We start from the raw sequence: 18495 nt of genomic DNA on the forward strand, positions 1-18495 counted from the left end.
GCTATGTTGATGCATTAATCTGCTCTACTGATTTGCAACGAGTTTGGGACTTGCTTTATGAATGCAATTTTATTTCATACAAAGTATCAGAGCGTTTTGCAACAGTTATACGTAAAACCGTACAATAAAAACCACATTAAAATTCTGAAATCAGAAATCAGCTAGCTATTATGGAGAGATGCAGCCTTAATTGCCTGCATAAGCCTATTGGAATAGGAAAGTTTTCAGCAGGCATTTAAAACTAGAAACAGAAGGTGCCTGCCGAATCTCTGTTGGCAGATTATTCCATAATGCTGGACCAATGACACTCAGGGCTTTGGTCTTGTTGTTGACAAATAAGCCTTGCCAACTTGGAGAAGCACCACCAACATGCCTGCAGATGATCTCAGTGATTGTCCTGGGATAGAAAGGTTCATGTGTTCCCTAAGGTCCCTAACATTTTCAGTGCTTTGTGAATTACCATATATACTCGAGTATAAGCCAACCCGAATATAAGCCAATGCACCCAATTTTACCACAAAATTTGAGTCAGTAAGTTCACCACACCACAAACCTGGTGGTGGCGGCAGCGGCAAAGGAAGAACAAGCAGCCCAAAAGGGCTGCTTTCGGGCTGCTTGTTCCTCCTCCGCCACCGCCAACAGCGCCAAAGGCGGTGGAGGAGGAAGGAGCAGCCTGAAAGGACCCTCACTTGAGTATAAGCCGATGGGGGCTTTTTCAGCATTAAAAATGTGCTGAAAAAGTTGGCTTATACTTGAGTATGTACGGTAAAACTGTATATACTTGAATCTGTTTTGGAAGCAGATGGACAGCCAACAATGGTCTCACATGTTGGCTACATTCTCCCATCAGCAGTCTGGCTGTCACATTCTGCACTGACTGTAGCTCCCTAATCAGGCCCAAAGGCAGCCCCACATAGTGTGCACTGCAGTAATCCAGCCATGAGGTTACCAATGCCTGGACTACAAGGCTATCCCTGTATAGGACATGGCTGTCAACCTTCCCTTTTTTTTTGTGGGGAATTCCCTTATTCCAGCGCTGTTTCTCGCTGCTTCCCACTGCTATCCCAGATTGTTAGATATCCCATAGACCAGTGTTTTTCAACCAGTGTTCCATGGCACACTAGTGTGCCGTGAGATATTGCCTGGTGTGCTGTGGGAAAAATTGAAAAATTCGAAAGATTTTTTTTAAAAAAAAATTCAAATTTTCGTCCACTAGGCGGGCGCCAGACTGTGTCCTGGGTATGGGGGGTGGGGTTTTTGACCCCACCCTCGGCCAGCAGGGGCGCCGATTGGTGCTCCTCAGGGGGACACCCTCCACTTTTCTGATGTCCGGGCTGTGATTGGTCCAGACTCCAGCCTGGACCTATCACAGTCGGACATCATCTTCCGCAGCAGCGGAGAGAAGAAGACGTTGCAACTCCAGTCACCAGGAGGACTGGAGAAGTTGTCATTTTATTTCTCTTCAGTCTCCACTGAATGCCTTGACTGGGTTAGGGACCCTTATAGCTCAGCATCAGTTGGTGGAAAGGACATGACTTTACAGGAGCAGGAGGAACTAACTGAACTGAGACAAAATCGTGGTTTCAAGCTAAGATTTGCTGATCTACCTTTGGACAGTTTTTGGTTGGATACTGCCAAGGAGTTCCCCCTTCTGGCAAACAAAGCTATTTTGACATTGCTCTCATTTTCCACTACATATCTGTGTGAGATGAGCTTTTCAAGCATGATTGCTATAAAAACTAAATACAGAGAGAGACTGAGAGCTGTTGACGAAGAGCTATGTGTGTGTCTTTCTTCGATTCCAGCCAGAATATCAGCTTTGTATTCAGCCAAACAGGCCCAGGTTGCGCACTGAATAAAGTGTTTTATAATTTTTAATATTTCTGTTTACTTACTATTTCATAATAAAGTAATTATAAAATACTTTCTTTGTGTTTATTTGATTCCTATTCAAGAAGAATTACTTTATATATAGTCAATATAGGCACAGAGTTAATTTTTTTAACATTTTCTAATGGTGGTGTGCCTCGTGATTTTTTTCATGAAACAAGTGTGCCTTTGCCCAAAAAAGGTTGAAAAACACTGCCGTAGACTGTCCCCGGGACAAGTGAGGCTGCTGTTCCCTTATTTTCGAGGCTGCTGATCCCTTATTTCCAATCTGAAAGTTGACAACTATGGTACAGGAATGGCTGTATTGTTGATTTTATGCAGTTCACCGCCATAATATTTTTCCCTATAATGTTGCTGGCATATAAACATTGCAAATAAGTAAAATAAAAATTCCTCCCTTTTAAGTTACAAAAGCAGTTTGTCATGTGGCATCAGAAGAAGAGAGGCTGCCTGTCTGAGAAAACAAACAAGCTCAAAGACTCCAAACATGTGAAACTAGCTGCAGAGGGGTTTTTGTTGGCTCCTGATCTACATTTGTTGTAAATATAACTGTGATGGAAATCCTGCTGGATCAGCCCTAAGGTCCACCTAGCCTGGCAGCCTTCTTTCCAAGAGGCCACCCAGAAGCCTCCAGGAAGACCACATGAAAGCAACAGGCCTTGCCTCCCACTGTTCTCAAAACTGGCAGGGGAAAATAGCAAACATGTTCAGTGAAGTGAAGAATCAGACGATTGAACAGGGCAATAAAATTGCCAATTACCCATTGCAGGAGGTAACCCAATAATTTGTGAGATGCTGGAGTCTAAGAGGCCTGTGAAGGGTTTCTGTTTTGTCAACAGATTGTTAGAATGCACACAGCGTGTGCTTTGTGGACTATAAGCACGTGTTGTTTATTGACATATGCTGCACACCCTGAAGCATTCAAGTACCAAAACCGCTCTACAAACAGACAAACTGGATGGAAAATAAACTCTACAGGAGAAGCACATTGGATTTTGAAGAAACATTTTAAGATGCACTCCAAAACACAATGGGAGCCACAATATCTGTGTGCACTGATGTAAAATGAAACAGATCACTACTCTGTGAAGTCAAAGGGTGCAGGACCTATCGCCTTCTAGATGTTGTTAGGGATGATGGAATGAGAGAATTGTAAGCCCAGCAACAACTGAAGTGGTACAGCACAACACATAACCTGGTCTAGTCCAACACTGTTTGCTCTGACTGGTATGACTTCTCAGACAGAAATATTTCCCAGATCGGCTAACTGAGATTTTTACTTAACTGGCAAGGAGAGAGATACAACCTGGGACCTACTGTGTGAAAATCCTGTGATCCAAGCTATGGCCCCTCGTGCTCATTTGAGAGCTTCCTGGTGCATTACGTAAGTCCTCAACACAGACCTGCAAACAGTGGAGGCTAGTCCCATGAAGCTGAGCTGCTCTCAGCCATCCTTCACCTGCCTGCCTCAATGATTACAACCAATCCAGGGGCTGGCAATGCATTGTCATCTTCCTCCCCACTAGTTTCAGTGTTATCCCTTGAATGGAGGAAGGTGGGGTGGGGGAATCAGAGCAAGTTGGCTCTGCCTGTCATTGGCTCTGACTTCACCTACTGCTGGCTTCTGCCCCAACTAATCCCAAGGGTCACCAGAAGCCACTACTGCTTACAAACCTGACCCTGTGTCTATACTACTCTGCTGTGCCACCTGGGAAAAGCAGCAACAAGGTCTTGGCTGAAGGTGGCAGTGTAGGCATAAGAAACTATGTGTGTCCAGCTTTGCAGAACAAGAGTGAAAGAGCCCTGGAGGCAGAATGCCACTTACGGTCTTTGAGTGGAGTGTAGCAGTCCAACTGAACATGCTTTTTAGATGAGAAGCAGCACTTGTGTTCCAGACACAACGACTTGTTGCTCTTTTCCCCAGCTTGGCAAGGCACCACTGCCTGATTTGTTTTGGGTCGACACGCTTTGGGAAATGAAGCAGAAATGCAAGAATTCAGTTCCAAGCCCAGTTTAAACATGTACACACTGAGGCACGAGGCAAAGTTATCCCAGACCGCTGCTTCCATTTAGGATGGCCATGTACTCCACTTTAAAGAGAACAGTCCTTTAGGTCTCTCCAGTCCAAGTCTGGTTTAAAGACAAAGGACCCTAAGAAGAGAGAGCAAGAGGGATCTTAGAGTCGCCTGTCAACAGTGAGTGACAAAATCTGGGCAGGTGACTGAGCAGGCATGAAGTTCACCTGGTCACCATCTTCCCCAACTACAGGGTATCCAAGACCATTCTATACAGAGCAGACCTATTGAAATGAGTGGACCTAAATTAGTCATGTCCATTCATTTTAGTGGGTCCAACATTAGAATTACTATAGCTTGAATCCATGCAGTGCCGTCTTTAGCAGATGCAGCACCGGGGTGCCATTATCTGCCCAGCGCCCCCAAATTAGTGTTGGGTGGCCATAGGTGCTCACTGCCAGCCATCGGGGGGGGGGGGGACACAACTCTCCCCCATGCTGCTGCAGAAGAGCGAACCCCGCAGAGGCTTGGGAGTGAAGTTGCACCCCTCACAAGCCTCCTCGGGAGGCGAGCAATCCCCGCAGAGGCTTGGGAGGCTAGATGCGCGCCCGCCAGCCATATGGTTGGTGGGGCACAGCTTCCATCCTAAGCCTCTGCGGGGATCGTTCTCCTCCCGAGGAGGTTTGGGAGAGAAGCTGCACACCCTCCAGCCTTATGGTTGGCGGGGCGGAGATGGCAGGTGTGCAGGGAAAGGGGAGGTCACCAGCAAAGCCACGCAGCTCCTCCACTTGCTGGGGTGCCCCTGAGAGGCCAGCGCCCTGGCGTGATGCACCATTAAGCCCTATGGGAAAGATGGCTCTGAATCCATATGTATATCAGGAGTGAAGAACCTTTCACACACACACCCCAGATGTTGCTGGACTACAACTCTGAGCAGCCTTGACTATGCTGGCTGGGACTAATGGGATATGTAGTTTAGCAACGGCGAGAGGGCCAGAGGTTTCTCAGCCCTGATCTATGCATACAGATTAGCTCAGTGTCCTCTTTCTATGAGACATGTTTCCTTTTTCCGGGGGGATATGCAAATAGATGATACTATGTTTTATTGGAAATTTGCTGAGAGTGCCTTCTCACTTATGCATCAACTCCATGCAGGGGAGAAAAGGAACAGTAGCAGAGAAAAAAAAGCACAGAAAAACACATGGAGGGGTCAGGCATCAACGTGGTGGTTTTGAAAGTATGTTTTTGATTGAGCCCTTTGCTTTGGAGTATCTGAATAAGATTCAGGAGGGCCTTTTTTCTTTGAAGGTTGGAACAAACTGGGCAATCTCCACACACTAATGAGCTGATTATTTCCAAGTGCCACTTTGAAGTCTGCTTCTCCTTTTGGTGGAAACAGCAACACTACCGCCAAAAAGCAAAAGAGCCATGCAGCAAGATCTGTGCAAGGCCCTCCTTTCATTTATTTAAACAATTTATATACCACTTAACTACAATAGTCTCTAAGCGGTTTGCAAAGGTAGTTAATGGGGCTTTGCAATTGCTTCATTTGTAAAAAGCAGCCCCTGCAATGCACAGCAAACTGATTCTGAAATCCACTACTAGTGGGAGAAAAAGAGGGAACCGAAAGCAGGGTCGCCCTTCTTCTCCTTCAACTTCTTCAGCATCCAGCCACTGCAGCAAGCACTGCCAACCTTTCGGGATTCTGTGGGCACATTTGTAAGCAAAGAGAAATGGTCATGGGCACAACACACGTGCAGCTGCTCCCCTGCCCAGCCCCCAGCTCTTACTCACTTAAAATTGCCTCCTTGCCACAAATGAACTGAGGGCGGGTGAAAAGCGTTCCATTGGCTAAAGAAGGATTGTTGCAAGATTCATTTTATAGGGAGGATGGGGCACTGCGGGCACCAGGGAAGTCTGCTGTGGACACCTGCAAGCACATGTGCAGCATGCTGGGGATCCATGCACCACAACTCAGCAGGATGAATGTGCAAGGCTTGCCTTGTGCTCCATTGGCCTGTTTGGCCCAACCCCTATGCTCTTGGAGTATGGCAAGAATGGGAGAGAAAGGAAAACCCTGCTTTATTGCCTGCCCAGCACTGGATTTATGGATTGTATACAAGTCCTACTTAGTGTATAACCATCAAACACAAAGAGACTAAATCCTTTAATTTCAATGGGTATACTCTGAGCAGGACCACCATTGGATAACTATGTACATATCCGTGAATATCCACACGTATCTCTAAGCCCTTTTGGTTGTTCCACTACCCTCAGGTGGCGGCAGCCTAGGAAAGCTTATTCTCTATGGCAGCCCTTAAGTTGTGGAATCCCCCCAGAAGTGTGTCTGCATTCTTCACTTTGAAGCTTTTAGTGAATGCTAAAGATGCTCCTTTTTACCCTGACATTTGACACTTGAGATGTCTATTTTTATGATGGTCCCCTCTTCTCTCTTTGCAAGTTGAAAACAAACTGTTTTTATGCTGTGTTTTCAATTGTTGTAACATTCTCTGGGATCTTAGGGCGAAGGGTGGGTAACAAATAACAACAGCAGCTACTGCTGCCTTGACTTTTTTCTTTTGCTGTCAATGCATTGTTGGGTTACTAGATACAGCACTATGCAAACATTTGATACCTACCATTAATTCTGCATTGGGAGCATCTCAACCCATCCAAAGAACTGCTCAAACTAGTCCTGTGCATCAGGAGGGCTTTGAGGGCTTCTCAAATTAGACGACCCTCGTGGTCCCTTCCAACTCTACAATTCTATTATTCTAAGATGCTTACAAACCACTTTGGGTGATCCATGTGCAGCTGCAATATGAGAGAAAATGGAGGGTTCATTCCTTTGGACAACCCCTTTTTATTTCCTTTTTCAAACATGAAACGTGGCACTCTGCACAGAACAACACCCCTCAATATAGCTCAACAAAGAGACCTTTCAATGAAGGACCACAGTAACAAACATTTCTAATCCTCTCAAGGACTTGAAGAGGGGGCAATGAAAAATGATGCTACAACAGCACTTACTCACTGGGTTGAAAAAGGTCACCAGCTGTTGAGATACGATCTGTACTTTCGTCCTTGGCTCAGGGGGAGCAACTTCAGTTTCATTTAAATCATCCAAGGTCGGAAATGCAGAACCTGAAAAACACAGAACAATTCAAACTCCTGCACGGCAACTCAAGGGGAAAACTCATATAAGTACCATAATACAGTTTTCCCACTTAAACTCTCTCCCGCCCGCCCCAATCAAAACACTTTCCACTCTCAGCCTCTGATCCCCTGTTCTTCAGGTAACTGATGGACTGAGTACTATGCCCTCTGTCTTAGTGGTGGTTGGATAATATCAGGTCAGTTCAAAATAAAATCTCACTCACCCATGCTTTGTAAGTATATGAAGGAGCCAATCTGGCACATACAGTGGTACCTTGGTTGTCAAACTTAATCCGTTCCGGGAGTCCGTTCGACTCCCAGAACTGTTCGAAAACCAAGGTATGGCTTCCGATTGGCTGCAGGAGCTTCCTGCACTCAAGCGGAAGCCACATCAAATGTTCAGCTTCCAAGAAACGTCTGCAAACCAGAACACTGCTTCTGGGTTTGTGGCGTTTGGGAGCCGATTTGTTCGGGAGCCAAGCAGTTTGACAACCAAGGTACCACTGTATTGCTATGTCCTGAATAGGTTAGATGGGAACAATCAAACTGACCCACCTATGTCTTCCCAGATACTCAGTGCACCATAAAGGTAGCACTGGTTTTGGAAGGGTAATTGCTGCTATCCCATGAGGATCAGAGACCATCTGGTGCACTTCTAGAGATGTGTGGAAGCTGATGGATTCCTGAATGCTGCAAGAGATTTTCTGGAAGGCAATTCTGCCAAGGTCCTAGTCTCCCTGTGGAATGGTGAGGCATGGCGGGCCATAGACACAACTGCACCCAAATGTCCTCTCTGGTGCTGCGGAAGTTAGGCAACCACCCGATTTACTGAGGAGTTCCAGGCAGCTGGAGACAATTGCAGTACAAGGTGTATACGTTTTGCTCTGAAGGAGACTGTACACATGGAAGAGCACATAATCGTGCCTGTGTGGTGGTTAACGTGGAGAAAACAGCCTACTTGGCAACCCATGTACCACTTAGAAAAGCTATTATGCAATGGAAGTGGCAATCATTTACCCTCATTAACCCAGTCTTGGAGCCATTAGATGGCTACCGTGGGAAATTATTATTATTATTATTATTATTATTATTATTATTATTATAGCCTCATCACAGGAGGAGAAAGGAAAAAAGAAAGAGGGGGAGGGGATCAAGTTGATTCCAAGCCAAAGGCCAGGCGGAACAACTCTGTCTTACAGGCCCTGCGGAAAAAAATCAGATCCTGCAGGGCCCTGGTCTCATGAGACAGAGCATTCCACCAGGCCGGAGCCAGTGTTGAAAAGACCCTGGCTCTGGCTGCTGCTAATCTAACTTCCGTAGGGCCTGGGACCTCTAGGGTGTTGCTATTTATGGACCTTAAGGTCCTCCATGGGGCATACTGGGAGAGGCGGTCCCGTAGGTACAATGGTCCTAGGCCATAAAGGAAAATCTGCAAGGACAAAATTATCTGCTTCATATGGACTAGAGTGCTGCTCTTGCTGGCTGTTGAGGGTAAAGTGGTATGTCTTCAGTGATGTAGCCAGCCCTGGGGGGGGGCACCCTGGGGCCTGGACCCAGGAGGTGGTGCTTCCGCTCTTGGTTGCGGTGGCTTCACTACTGCTTACAGGGTCTGTTCCATTGAAAAGTATTGACTGATGGTGCCTTGGACCCCTAGGAGTTGTTGGGTACCACAATTTTGTTTCCAACACTATTTAATATCTACATGAAGCTGCTGTGGAGGTCATTAGAAGGTTTCTGGCAAGATGTCACTCAGTTCCATTTCTCTGTAACATCTCAAATCAGGAGGTCCTAAACTGGTGCCTGGATGCATTTGTGAGCTGGATGACAGCAAATAATCATGACTATTTGCAAAATTGCATTGGACTAATGGAAGCTGGAATCCAACAACTGCCAGAATGAAACATGCTGGCTACTTTTGAGCTAGCTCAGGACTTGCAGCAGCTGTCTACAGCTTCAGACAAGTGCTAGGGCACTCTCAATTCATTTCTCGGCTTAGGAAAGTTGGGTATTGTTAGCTGAAAATGACCCAGTAGGCCAACCTTTGAAGTCTAGTGGTCCTATTTAAGCATATAGGCAATAAGTTCCCTGCGCTATGGATTGAATTGATACCTACTGTATTCAAAGCATGTATACTTCACCACTGAGTTATGACACTTTTCAAAGCAGTGATGGGAGTAGTAGGGAGAGGGAGAGGAAGAAATTGTTTGGGGGATAAGAACTAATCCAGGCTACCAATTTGCCCACATGCCATTTAGATCAACAGATACACACAACTAGAATACAGATTGGATATGGTCAACTAGTGCCTAGCCATTCTGTTTAAAAAAACCCCACACACAACACCTTGAATTTTAAAAGCTGGTGTCCTTATAAGTTTCCCCAAGCAATTCCTCTATTGTCAAACATTGCAAGCTACCTTATGTTTAAGAACTATTCTTTATAATACTCACTTGGGCCAACAGCATGATACAATACATACAAGCATTTTGCTAAAATCTGGGTCACAGAGATCATCATCAGTATTACTTCTGCAATGAAAAACAAATAATGTAAATTCCAGCAAGCCTTCACCTGCTTATTGAAGGAAGAAGACTCAAAAGTCTTGTCTTACTTGAATTACTTTTGCATGGGGCAACACAATCATTTTGCATGGGAACCCCAGATCAATTCCACATGTAAAAAAAAAAACGCTTTGTAGAATCACACTTGACGTCAGGGACTGGTTGGGTGCAGAGGATTGGTGGGAGAAACTAGCTGGGGAACCCCCAAGGGAAGAAGGCTGAGAGTTCAGGGATTGGTGGTGGGACGATGGAGTGGTCAGAGGGAGAAGAGGGATTAGACTGGGAAGAGGAGGTGCAAAAGCTGAAGAGATATAAGGTATTGTAAGCAGGGAGAGTCTGTGGCAGAGAGAAGTCCAGAATCAGAACCGGAAGTTGGAGTAGGAGAGGAGGGAGACCAAGAAGCAGAGATGAGTCTGGCTGGTGAAGAGTCACAGGTGTTTCCCCTTCCTGCTGCAACAAGCTCCCCTCCCTCCTTGTACCGCAGAACCAAGAGAGGCATGTGGAGTGTGGACAAGGTTAGCATCACACAGTTTCAGTCTTGGATTCCTTGGGGGAAATCCTGGAGAGGTGGGGACTTAGGCAGCTGTGGGAAGGTGGGGACCTTCAGTCTCTGCAACTGCTTCATGGGGGCAAGCCGTACTGAAAAGGAGTTGCTGTGCTCATTAGGCCCGGCACTCCTGTGCAGATCGTGTTTTTGCTGATAAAGAGTTAACTCCACTTGCTTCGTGTGCTTTACTGATGACTCACTCCAGGCACTTCCCAACTCAGTTGATGCTACTGAGTCCAGCAAATCTCTCAACTCCATAAATTTCATTTCAGACCATGAAAGGGTCATTGGATGAAGGTTGGATGAGGGTGAGTTAGTGTGGCAGTTATGAGTTAAGACCAGGTTTGAGGAACCTGTGGCCCTCCAGTTGCTCTTGAACTCCCATCATTCATGACCATTTGCCATGGTGGCTTGGGGCTGCTGGGAACTTAGAATCGTAGAGTTGGAAGGGACCACAAGAGTCATCTAGTCCAACCCTCTGCAATGCAACAACTGGAGCTCAACAACACCTGGAGGGCCCTAGGCTCCACATCCTTAGTTTAGACTTAGCTGGAGAAGATAACCAAGTTCACAGTGGGTGGTCTTGGCCCAATCTTCCTCTCTCAGGCATTGCACTTAACAGGGGGGTTTTGAGAATGTATCGGGGTGCATCTAAGTACAGTGGTCTGAGCTCAATGGAATAAAATAGGCAACAAAGGTCAATAACAAAAATCATGCTGCCACCTGATTGAAGAAACCTTAGCTGATTGAACTTTACTCAAGTAGCTAGATTGAATTTGCATGGATTCTCACCTAAGTAAAACAAGCAGACTCTCCCCATAATTTTGTCTTTAAATAAATAACACATCCCAGCAGATACCCAAAATTCATTACCTCATGTGTCAGGATGGTGCCCACTACCTCCAGGTGTTAGGGAGGTAGGTCTGATAATGCTCACCACCTGTAGTTTCTGAAAGTTTATATATATATATATTTTAAAAAATGTTTAATCTGCTGCCCTAGTAGCCTCTCACTTCAATGTTAGTAATATTTTAATCAAATTAAAATGATGCATCAGATCAGCTCTGGGTTTAACCAGCAAACCCTGATTGACTTTTAGCCAGAAATGGGACATTCCCAATGGTAGAAACCTTTAGTGCAGATTTTAACTTTCCAGAGAACAGTGCAAATCTTGCTTAATTTAAACTGCGGTGCAGGACCTTAATATTACTAAGCAAACTAAGGGCATCCTAATTCATACTAACTGCAGAGACATGGATGGAGAAGAAACAAATCACCTAACCTAATACAGGGTTATGATAAAACGGATAAATAAAACTCACAGTAAGGTTAAAGTAGATTAATTTAACCTTAGCTACTGAGAGATCTCCAGCCACCCTTTCTAGCTTTTAGAAAAGAATCAATTGTCCTATGGCTCAACTGAAGTTACATACATTTCTGTATTTTGAGGTCACTGCACACTTGTCAACTTGCAGACTCTTTAAGGAAATGGTTCAGTGTTGTAGCTATGGGGATCTCTATTATGACTTACACGCTTGGTAATGACTTCCAGAGAGGTGGCTATTTTAACCAGTTTGGATATTTTAAAGATCACGATTTGATGTTGAATGAAATTATGCCACAAGTCTTTAAGGTCTCAAATGACTCTTAAAAGGTTACCAGATTTTTTCAAAGAATCCAAAAAGAGAAAAAAAAGTTATTAAAAAAAGTTGGTTTTTTTTTTAAAAGTAATCTCTTCTGTGATCTCCTCTGTCACATGGCCTTCCTCTGGGCCCTGGCCTGCTGTCTTGGAGCACTAGCCGCCATGGAGTAGGCTCAGTCAGGCCTGGGCTCAGCCACGTGTCCTTGCCCTCCCAGGGCTCTCCTCCTTAGCAGCGGCAGCAGCGCAGCCAGGTCAGGGCTCTCCCCTTTTTTCTCCTTCCTCTTTCTCTCTCTTCCTTCTCCTCTCCTCCTTCTCCCTGCGTCGGCTCCAGGGTTTCTGTGGCCCCAGAGCACCGCTGGGCAGTCAGCCGGTGGCTGGGTGCTCTTGCTCCTGGCTCAATTTGGGTCGGGGGGGGGGGTTCAACGGTTCCCCCAGTTGACGTGCCAAGCGTCTCTGGTTCCACCTCAGCAGTGGTGGAGCAGCAGCTGTTTCAGCAGCCCAGAACCAGCCTGGTAGTGCAGTTGGCTCTGGCTGGCTTCAGGAGCTGCTCGCTGCCGTGGCACCCGCCATTTTGCCTCACCAGAAGTCCCCATATGATGTGTCTTGTGTCGTTGAACCAATCACACAACATTCATTCCCTACTAATAAATCTACAGCACTTAAAATATAAATCCGGGGACATTAAATGAAATCTGGGGACGGATTTTGTTGGGGACAGATTTGTAAATCCAGGGACTGTGCCCGAGAAACGAGGACATCTGGTAACCATATCTTAGGCATTTGTCATGCACCACCGTGACTTGGGATCAAGAAAATGTAACATTACATAGCCAGGGATATGAGAGAAATGAAACAGAACAAGCTCCTAGTGATTGCTAGCTAGGAAGGGGCAAAAAGTGCCTAAGGTTGTGTTACTTTCACTGGGAAAAGGTGGAAGAACCTCATACAACCAAGAGGTTGAGAAGAACTCAAGGTGTTAAGTGGCTGAAGCTTCTCTTCTGCCGCCACCTCCCCCCCCCCCCCCCCCCGGACATCCGAAGCTCAGAATCAGGAATATTAACGTGGCGCTTTTGCTTATGTGTAATTTGGGGATATGTCCTTGGGTTGTGTCTCAATTCTCAATTCTTCCGTATCTGATTTCTGTTCAAGATTAGGATACCAGCTGCACGATAGGCCTCTTGAAACAGCTCAAGGCTATAGGCTTCTGGCACAACTAATCCAACCCTAAATCCTCCAGATAATGCGTACATGCGTTGGCGGGTATAAGGCCAAGGCTGCATTCAGTAACCAGCAAATTGTGGCCTTGGATTTCAGAAGTGAGGAGCTTTCTCCAGTTTTGAGTCTCTTTATTAATTTGATTACAACCTCTTTATGATGTATCTCTTAACTACATGCGTATAGTGTGAATAATTGTCAGGTTGACAATTTACTTTGAACTGTGTGAGCAAAAAGATTTTTCCACTGTCAACTCTAAAACATCTGAAAACAGAAAAGGGCAAAGATTCTGAAGCTCTGCTGTGTTACTCTGCTAGTGACACTGGTATAGGTGTGATCTTTGCGCAGATAAAAGACAGACACCTTGAGTTTCAGAAGCACTATTGGCCACAAGACTTCATTCCTTTCTTGTTTTGCAGCCTCTCATTTTGGGACAGGCCACACCACTTAAAGCAATTATGAAGATAATTTAAAGGATAAAAAGTGGTTTCTTTTCATCACAACATAAGGAATGGTAGGGAAAGAGACAAGATGAAAAACTTCATCCTGGGGATTAAGCAGGGCTATTGACTGTTTGGCTCCAAAGCGCCCTCTCCGATTGCATGGAGCCCGGACAGCCCCGTGGTTTTCCACGGATCTGAGGGCAATGAAACAATTGCTGAGACAGCTAGAGCGCCGGTGGCAGACACCGTATTTTTCGCTCCATAGGACGCACCTGACCAAAAGACGCACCAAGTTTTTAGAGAAGGAAAACAAGGAGAGAAAAAATCTGACTCAAATGTTGTACTCCTGTCCACTTTGCTGCTTTAAAGCGAGCCACGGTATATAATGAAGAGAATGGAAAAAGGACAGACATTCCATTATAATGTAGCTGTTTTCATTATCACTGGGAAGTCAGTATTGGCAGCAGTCATGAAAACTAAAATTTGAGCATTTTACTGTTATTAATCAAGAATATTAATAGTCAGGGAGAGAAACCAGGGCTGTGCAAATTAAAAGTGCTTGGAGTGTGAAAGAACAGCAAAGAGATCAAATGATTGCGCTCCAGTTCCTAAATCTCTGAAGTTTCCCCAAAACAGGCATGGGTTGTTTTGAAAGGAAGATTCAGAATGGAGTGACTGAGCAAAGAACAGAGGAGGAAAAGAGGGCAGATAAATGTCTTCCATTCAATAACAAGAGAACACAATGTTTTTGAGTTGGTATAGGTGGACTGTACTTGTAAGAATTTGTATAATGAATTATAGATTTCGAGTGGAATATCAGTGCCTCTTTTCAGCAATAAAGATTAGCTGCTAGGAACATGGTCCACACACAAACACACAGGATGTCTGGTTATAGTTGTGCAGTTTAAACTGTTCCTGAGCCAGATGCCTGCTCCGTTTTAGCTGAGCTCACTATTACTGGTTTGTGGAGATGCTTTGCATGTATTTATGACTATTTCTGCAAAACTGCTACTTGAAGAAATCCCCAAACTTAATGTTTTTAAACTTCAAATGGAGCTCAGAATCCAGTTAGGCAATCCTTTGCAGTTGAATAAGGAGGCAGTGAGAGATGGCAATTTGCTGCTCCCCACCCCCACCGAGCACCCCAGGAGCACACAGGGGAAAGCAAAGGCTGTAGGCAGAGCAGTGTGGCTCCTCCCCCTCCACCCCCAAAGAGCACCCCAGCCTTTCCTCTGCTTGCAACGTTGCCAGGGCTTCAGGGGAAAGCGGAGGCTGCCGGCAGAGCACTGTGGCTCCCCCCCCTAAAAGAGCACGCCAGGAGCGCAAGGCACCAATGATTTGGCTCCAGGGACCACACATTCTCTCCATAAGATGCACAGACATTTCCCCTTACTTTTTAGGAGGGAAAAAGTGCATCCTATGGAGCAAAAAATACGGTAACTCATTCTGAATCTGACCGGACACGGGTTAGAACTCAATGTCAAGCCTACCAAGTGGCAATAGCGACGGCGAAGAAGACTTTCTTCACCGCCTCTATTGCATCTGCAGAAAACAGCAGCAAGAGACTCTTTCGGATGGTGCACAATTTAGCAGAACCACCTGCTCTATTGGGGCCCAGTACAGGCCACATGATCTGCAATGATTTTGCAGTTTTTTGCAGATAAAGTCGCTCAGATTCAGAAAGAGGTAGACTCCACCGTGAGAGCAGGGCCGAGGCGGGAGAGTGCTAGAGTCCTGTCTAGTCAAGTTGAAGGGGATCAATTCCAATCTGTTACCTCCGAGGATGTGGACAGGCTGCTTGGACACGTGAAACCAACCACCTGTCTCCTTGATCCTTGCCCATCCTGGCTTATAAAAGCTAGCCAGGAAGGGCTAGGTGATGGGCTTTGCAGGGTGGTGAATGCTTCTCTCTGTGAGGAAGCATTCCTAGACCTGCTGAAAGAGGCAGTCATTAAACCACTTCTTAAAAAACCATCTTTAGACCCGGCCAATATGGCCAACTATCACCCAGTCTCAAATCTTCCATTCTTGGGCAAGGCGATTGAGTGAGTGGTTGCTGAACAACTCCAGGCACGCCTGGAAGAAGCAGACCATTTGGATCCTATCCATTCGGGATTCAGGCCTCATCATGGGACTGAAACTGCCTTGGTCGCACTGGTCGATGATCTCCGGCGGGCTAGGGACAAAGGTGAGAGCTGTTTCCTAGTTCTGCTGGATCTCTCAAGCGGCTTTTGATACCATTGACCATAACATCCTTCTGGACCATCTAGAGGGGCTGGGAGCTGGGGGCACTGTTATACAGTGGTTCCGCTTCTTCCTCCTGGGCCATGTTCAGAAAGTGGTGGTAGAGGATGAGTGTTCAGATCCCTGGGCTCTCACTTGTGGAGTGCCTCAGGGTTCTCCCATGCTTTTCAACATTTACATGCAGCCGCTGGGAGAGATCATCAGGGGGTTTGGGCTGGGTGTTCATCAATATGCGGATGATACCCAGCTCTACCTCTCTTTCAAATCAGAAGCAGTGAAGGTCCTGTGTGGGTGTCTGAAGGCGGTTGGAGGATGAATGGTGGCTAACGGATTGAGGTTGAATCCTGACAAGACAGAAGTACTGTTTTGTGGGGACAGGAGGCGGGCAGGTGTGGAGGACTCACTGGTCCTGAATGGGGTAACTGTGCCCCTGAAGGACCAGGTGTGCAGCCTGGGAGTCATTTTGGACTCACAGCTGTCCATGGAGGTGCAGGTCAATTCTGGGTCCAGGGCAGCTGTTTACCAGGTCCATCTGGTACGCAGGCTGAGACCCTATCTGCCCGTGGATAGGGTACATGCTCTAGTTATCTCGCTTGGATTACTGCAATGCGCTCTATGTGGGGCTACCTTTGAAGGTGACCCAGAAACTACAACTATTTCAGAATGCGGCAGCTAGACTGGTGACTGGGAACGGCCACCGAGACCACATAACACTGGTCTTGAAAGATCTACATTGGCTCCCAGTATATTACCGAGCACAGTTAAAAGTGTTGGTGGTGACCTTTAAAGCCCTAAACGGCCTCGGTCCAGTATACCTGATGGAGCGTCTCCACCTCCATCGTTCAGCCTGTACACTGAGGTCCAGCGCCAAGGGCCTTCTGGCAGTTCCCTTGCTGTGAGAAGCCAAGTTACAGGGAACCAGGCAGAGGGTCTTCTCAGTAGTGGAACCCGCCCTGTGCAACACCCTCCCACCAGATGTCAATGAGAAGATCAACCACCAGACTTTTAGAAGTCATCTGAAGGCAGCCCTGTTTAGGGAAGCTTTTAATGTTTAACAGACCACTGTATTTTAATACTTTGTTGGAAGCCGCCCAGAGTGGCTGGGGAAACCCCGCCAGATGGGCGGGGTATAAATAATAAATTAATTATTATTATTATTATTATTATTATTAACTGGAATTCTTGTGAATAGACACAAAACATAGGAAATAGAAACAAATCTACAGGATCCTTGGTGCAACTTATGTTGTTGGGCCTTTTGCATACTTTTAACCCATTCAGCAATTTCGTTATATGAATAAAAAACAGGTCTACACATAACTGTTTATTGATTGGCTTTCTGCAGTCACAGCATGGCAACTGTGCAGGCCAACTACAGAAAGGTCTACAACTAGCAAATATAAAATGCTCTCCTACTTCTCCAGTCAGCTGTTTTATCTCCTACTCCTGACAAGTTGAGGCCAAAAAGATACAACTGTTGCTTCATCAGAATGTGCTTATTAACAAAAGCGACCCAACTCTGAGCAGCCTTCTACCCACCAAAGCCTTATGACAAATTGGTTTTCAAGTTCATTTGAAGTCACCTTCCATGTTGTGGTGGATGCCGTTTTGAATAATTTTCAAGAAGTTTCAAATATGGCATGGATGGGGGCCTATTGTCTCAATTTATCTCATTAATTTTTTTAAATTTTATTTTTTAAGGAACCTAAAGACTTACCAGCTTCTAAGCCATGATTTTGTGGGAAAGCAATTTTGCATCAAGAATATTAACCCTTTTGTAATGAAACTTTTTGCCAGTTCACATAAACATGCTCTGCATATAATAAATTGTTGCTGTTGTAGTGGTGCTGGTAATATAAGAGGTCACAATGTGCCAGGACAGGAACTCTTGGCCTGCTTTCCGGCTGTCCTCTAATATATTTTTTTTGCAAAACGCATACCCTGCTAGAAAAGGTAGAGTGCCTAGACTTCATATAAATACAAAGTGTTTTTTTTAAAAAACAACAACAGTGACCATGGACTTAAAATGATCTCTCCTTCATAGCTGCTATCTGCAGAGTGAATTGTGCTTCCCCAGCTCTTCCTAGTTTACATTCTGGTTTTTACAAAACCATCTGAGATTCCCATTTTTGGGAAGTGGAACATGCAACAGCCCTCTCCAAATGGGCCTATAAATGATGGAGGTAATACTTAGCACTCTTCAATTGGTCAACATAATGAAGACAAGGTTAGGGAGAAATCAAGTTTGGAGCTTGTTATAGCCTATATCATCTACAGTGATGATTACTTAGGCAAAAAACTTTATAATAAATCACCCCTTTCAGAGAAACAGGAGTATTAATGAAATGCAGGAGCATCCATGCTGAATTCAGGTGAACTGTCAGAAAGCTTAGGTTGATACCTTGTTGTGTTCTAGATGAAAATTCACAAGGAGCCTGAGCATTTTGTATCTTAGTCTCTCTCCCATGCGCAAGCCAAGTGTTTTTAGGAATAAAGTCCTCTCTATTCTACAACAAATGAGCTAGTGTGGGGAATATTTGGCCTCCCAGATGTTGCTGAACTACAACTCCCATAAGCCCCAGCCAGCAATGGGCAATAGTCAAGCCACATTTGAAAAAGCTAGTGTCATGGGTCAATAGAAATAACTTACCCCTAAAAATGCCTGAGTTATTTATTTGTCAAGGCCAATGCCAAAGACAGGCCCCTCCCTACTTAACTTCCAAGAAGACTTTGTAATACCAGCAGGCATTTCAAATTAAGGTTGATTTTATAGGTTGCAGTA

The 18495-nt window shown here is 45.4% G+C and overlaps 1 protein-coding gene across 1 annotated transcript in view; it reads right to left on the bottom strand.

Moving 5' to 3' along the window:
* The window catches only part of FMR1NB (FMR1 neighbor), a 19063-nt gene extending 7433 nt beyond the window's left edge, over positions 1 to 11630 (bottom strand). Inside the window, exons 1-5 of the mRNA XM_083422530.1 lie at positions 11603 to 11630; positions 11070 to 11118; positions 9512 to 9589; positions 6936 to 7049; positions 3716 to 3856 (exon numbers count right to left, since the gene is read on the bottom strand). Coding sequence (XP_083278656.1) covers positions 3716 to 3856; positions 6936 to 7049; positions 9512 to 9578 — 322 coding nt within the window. The 5' untranslated portion in view covers positions 9579 to 9589; positions 11070 to 11118; positions 11603 to 11630. The remainder of the gene's footprint in view (positions 1 to 3715; positions 3857 to 6935; positions 7050 to 9511; positions 9590 to 11069; positions 11119 to 11602) is intronic.
* Positions 11631 to 18495: the final 6865 nt, after the last annotated feature.

Source organism: Podarcis tiliguerta, assembly GCF_965153285.1.
Source record: "Podarcis tiliguerta genome assembly, chromosome: Z".
Taxonomy (NCBI): Eukaryota; Metazoa; Chordata; class Lepidosauria; order Squamata; family Lacertidae; genus Podarcis; species Podarcis tiliguerta.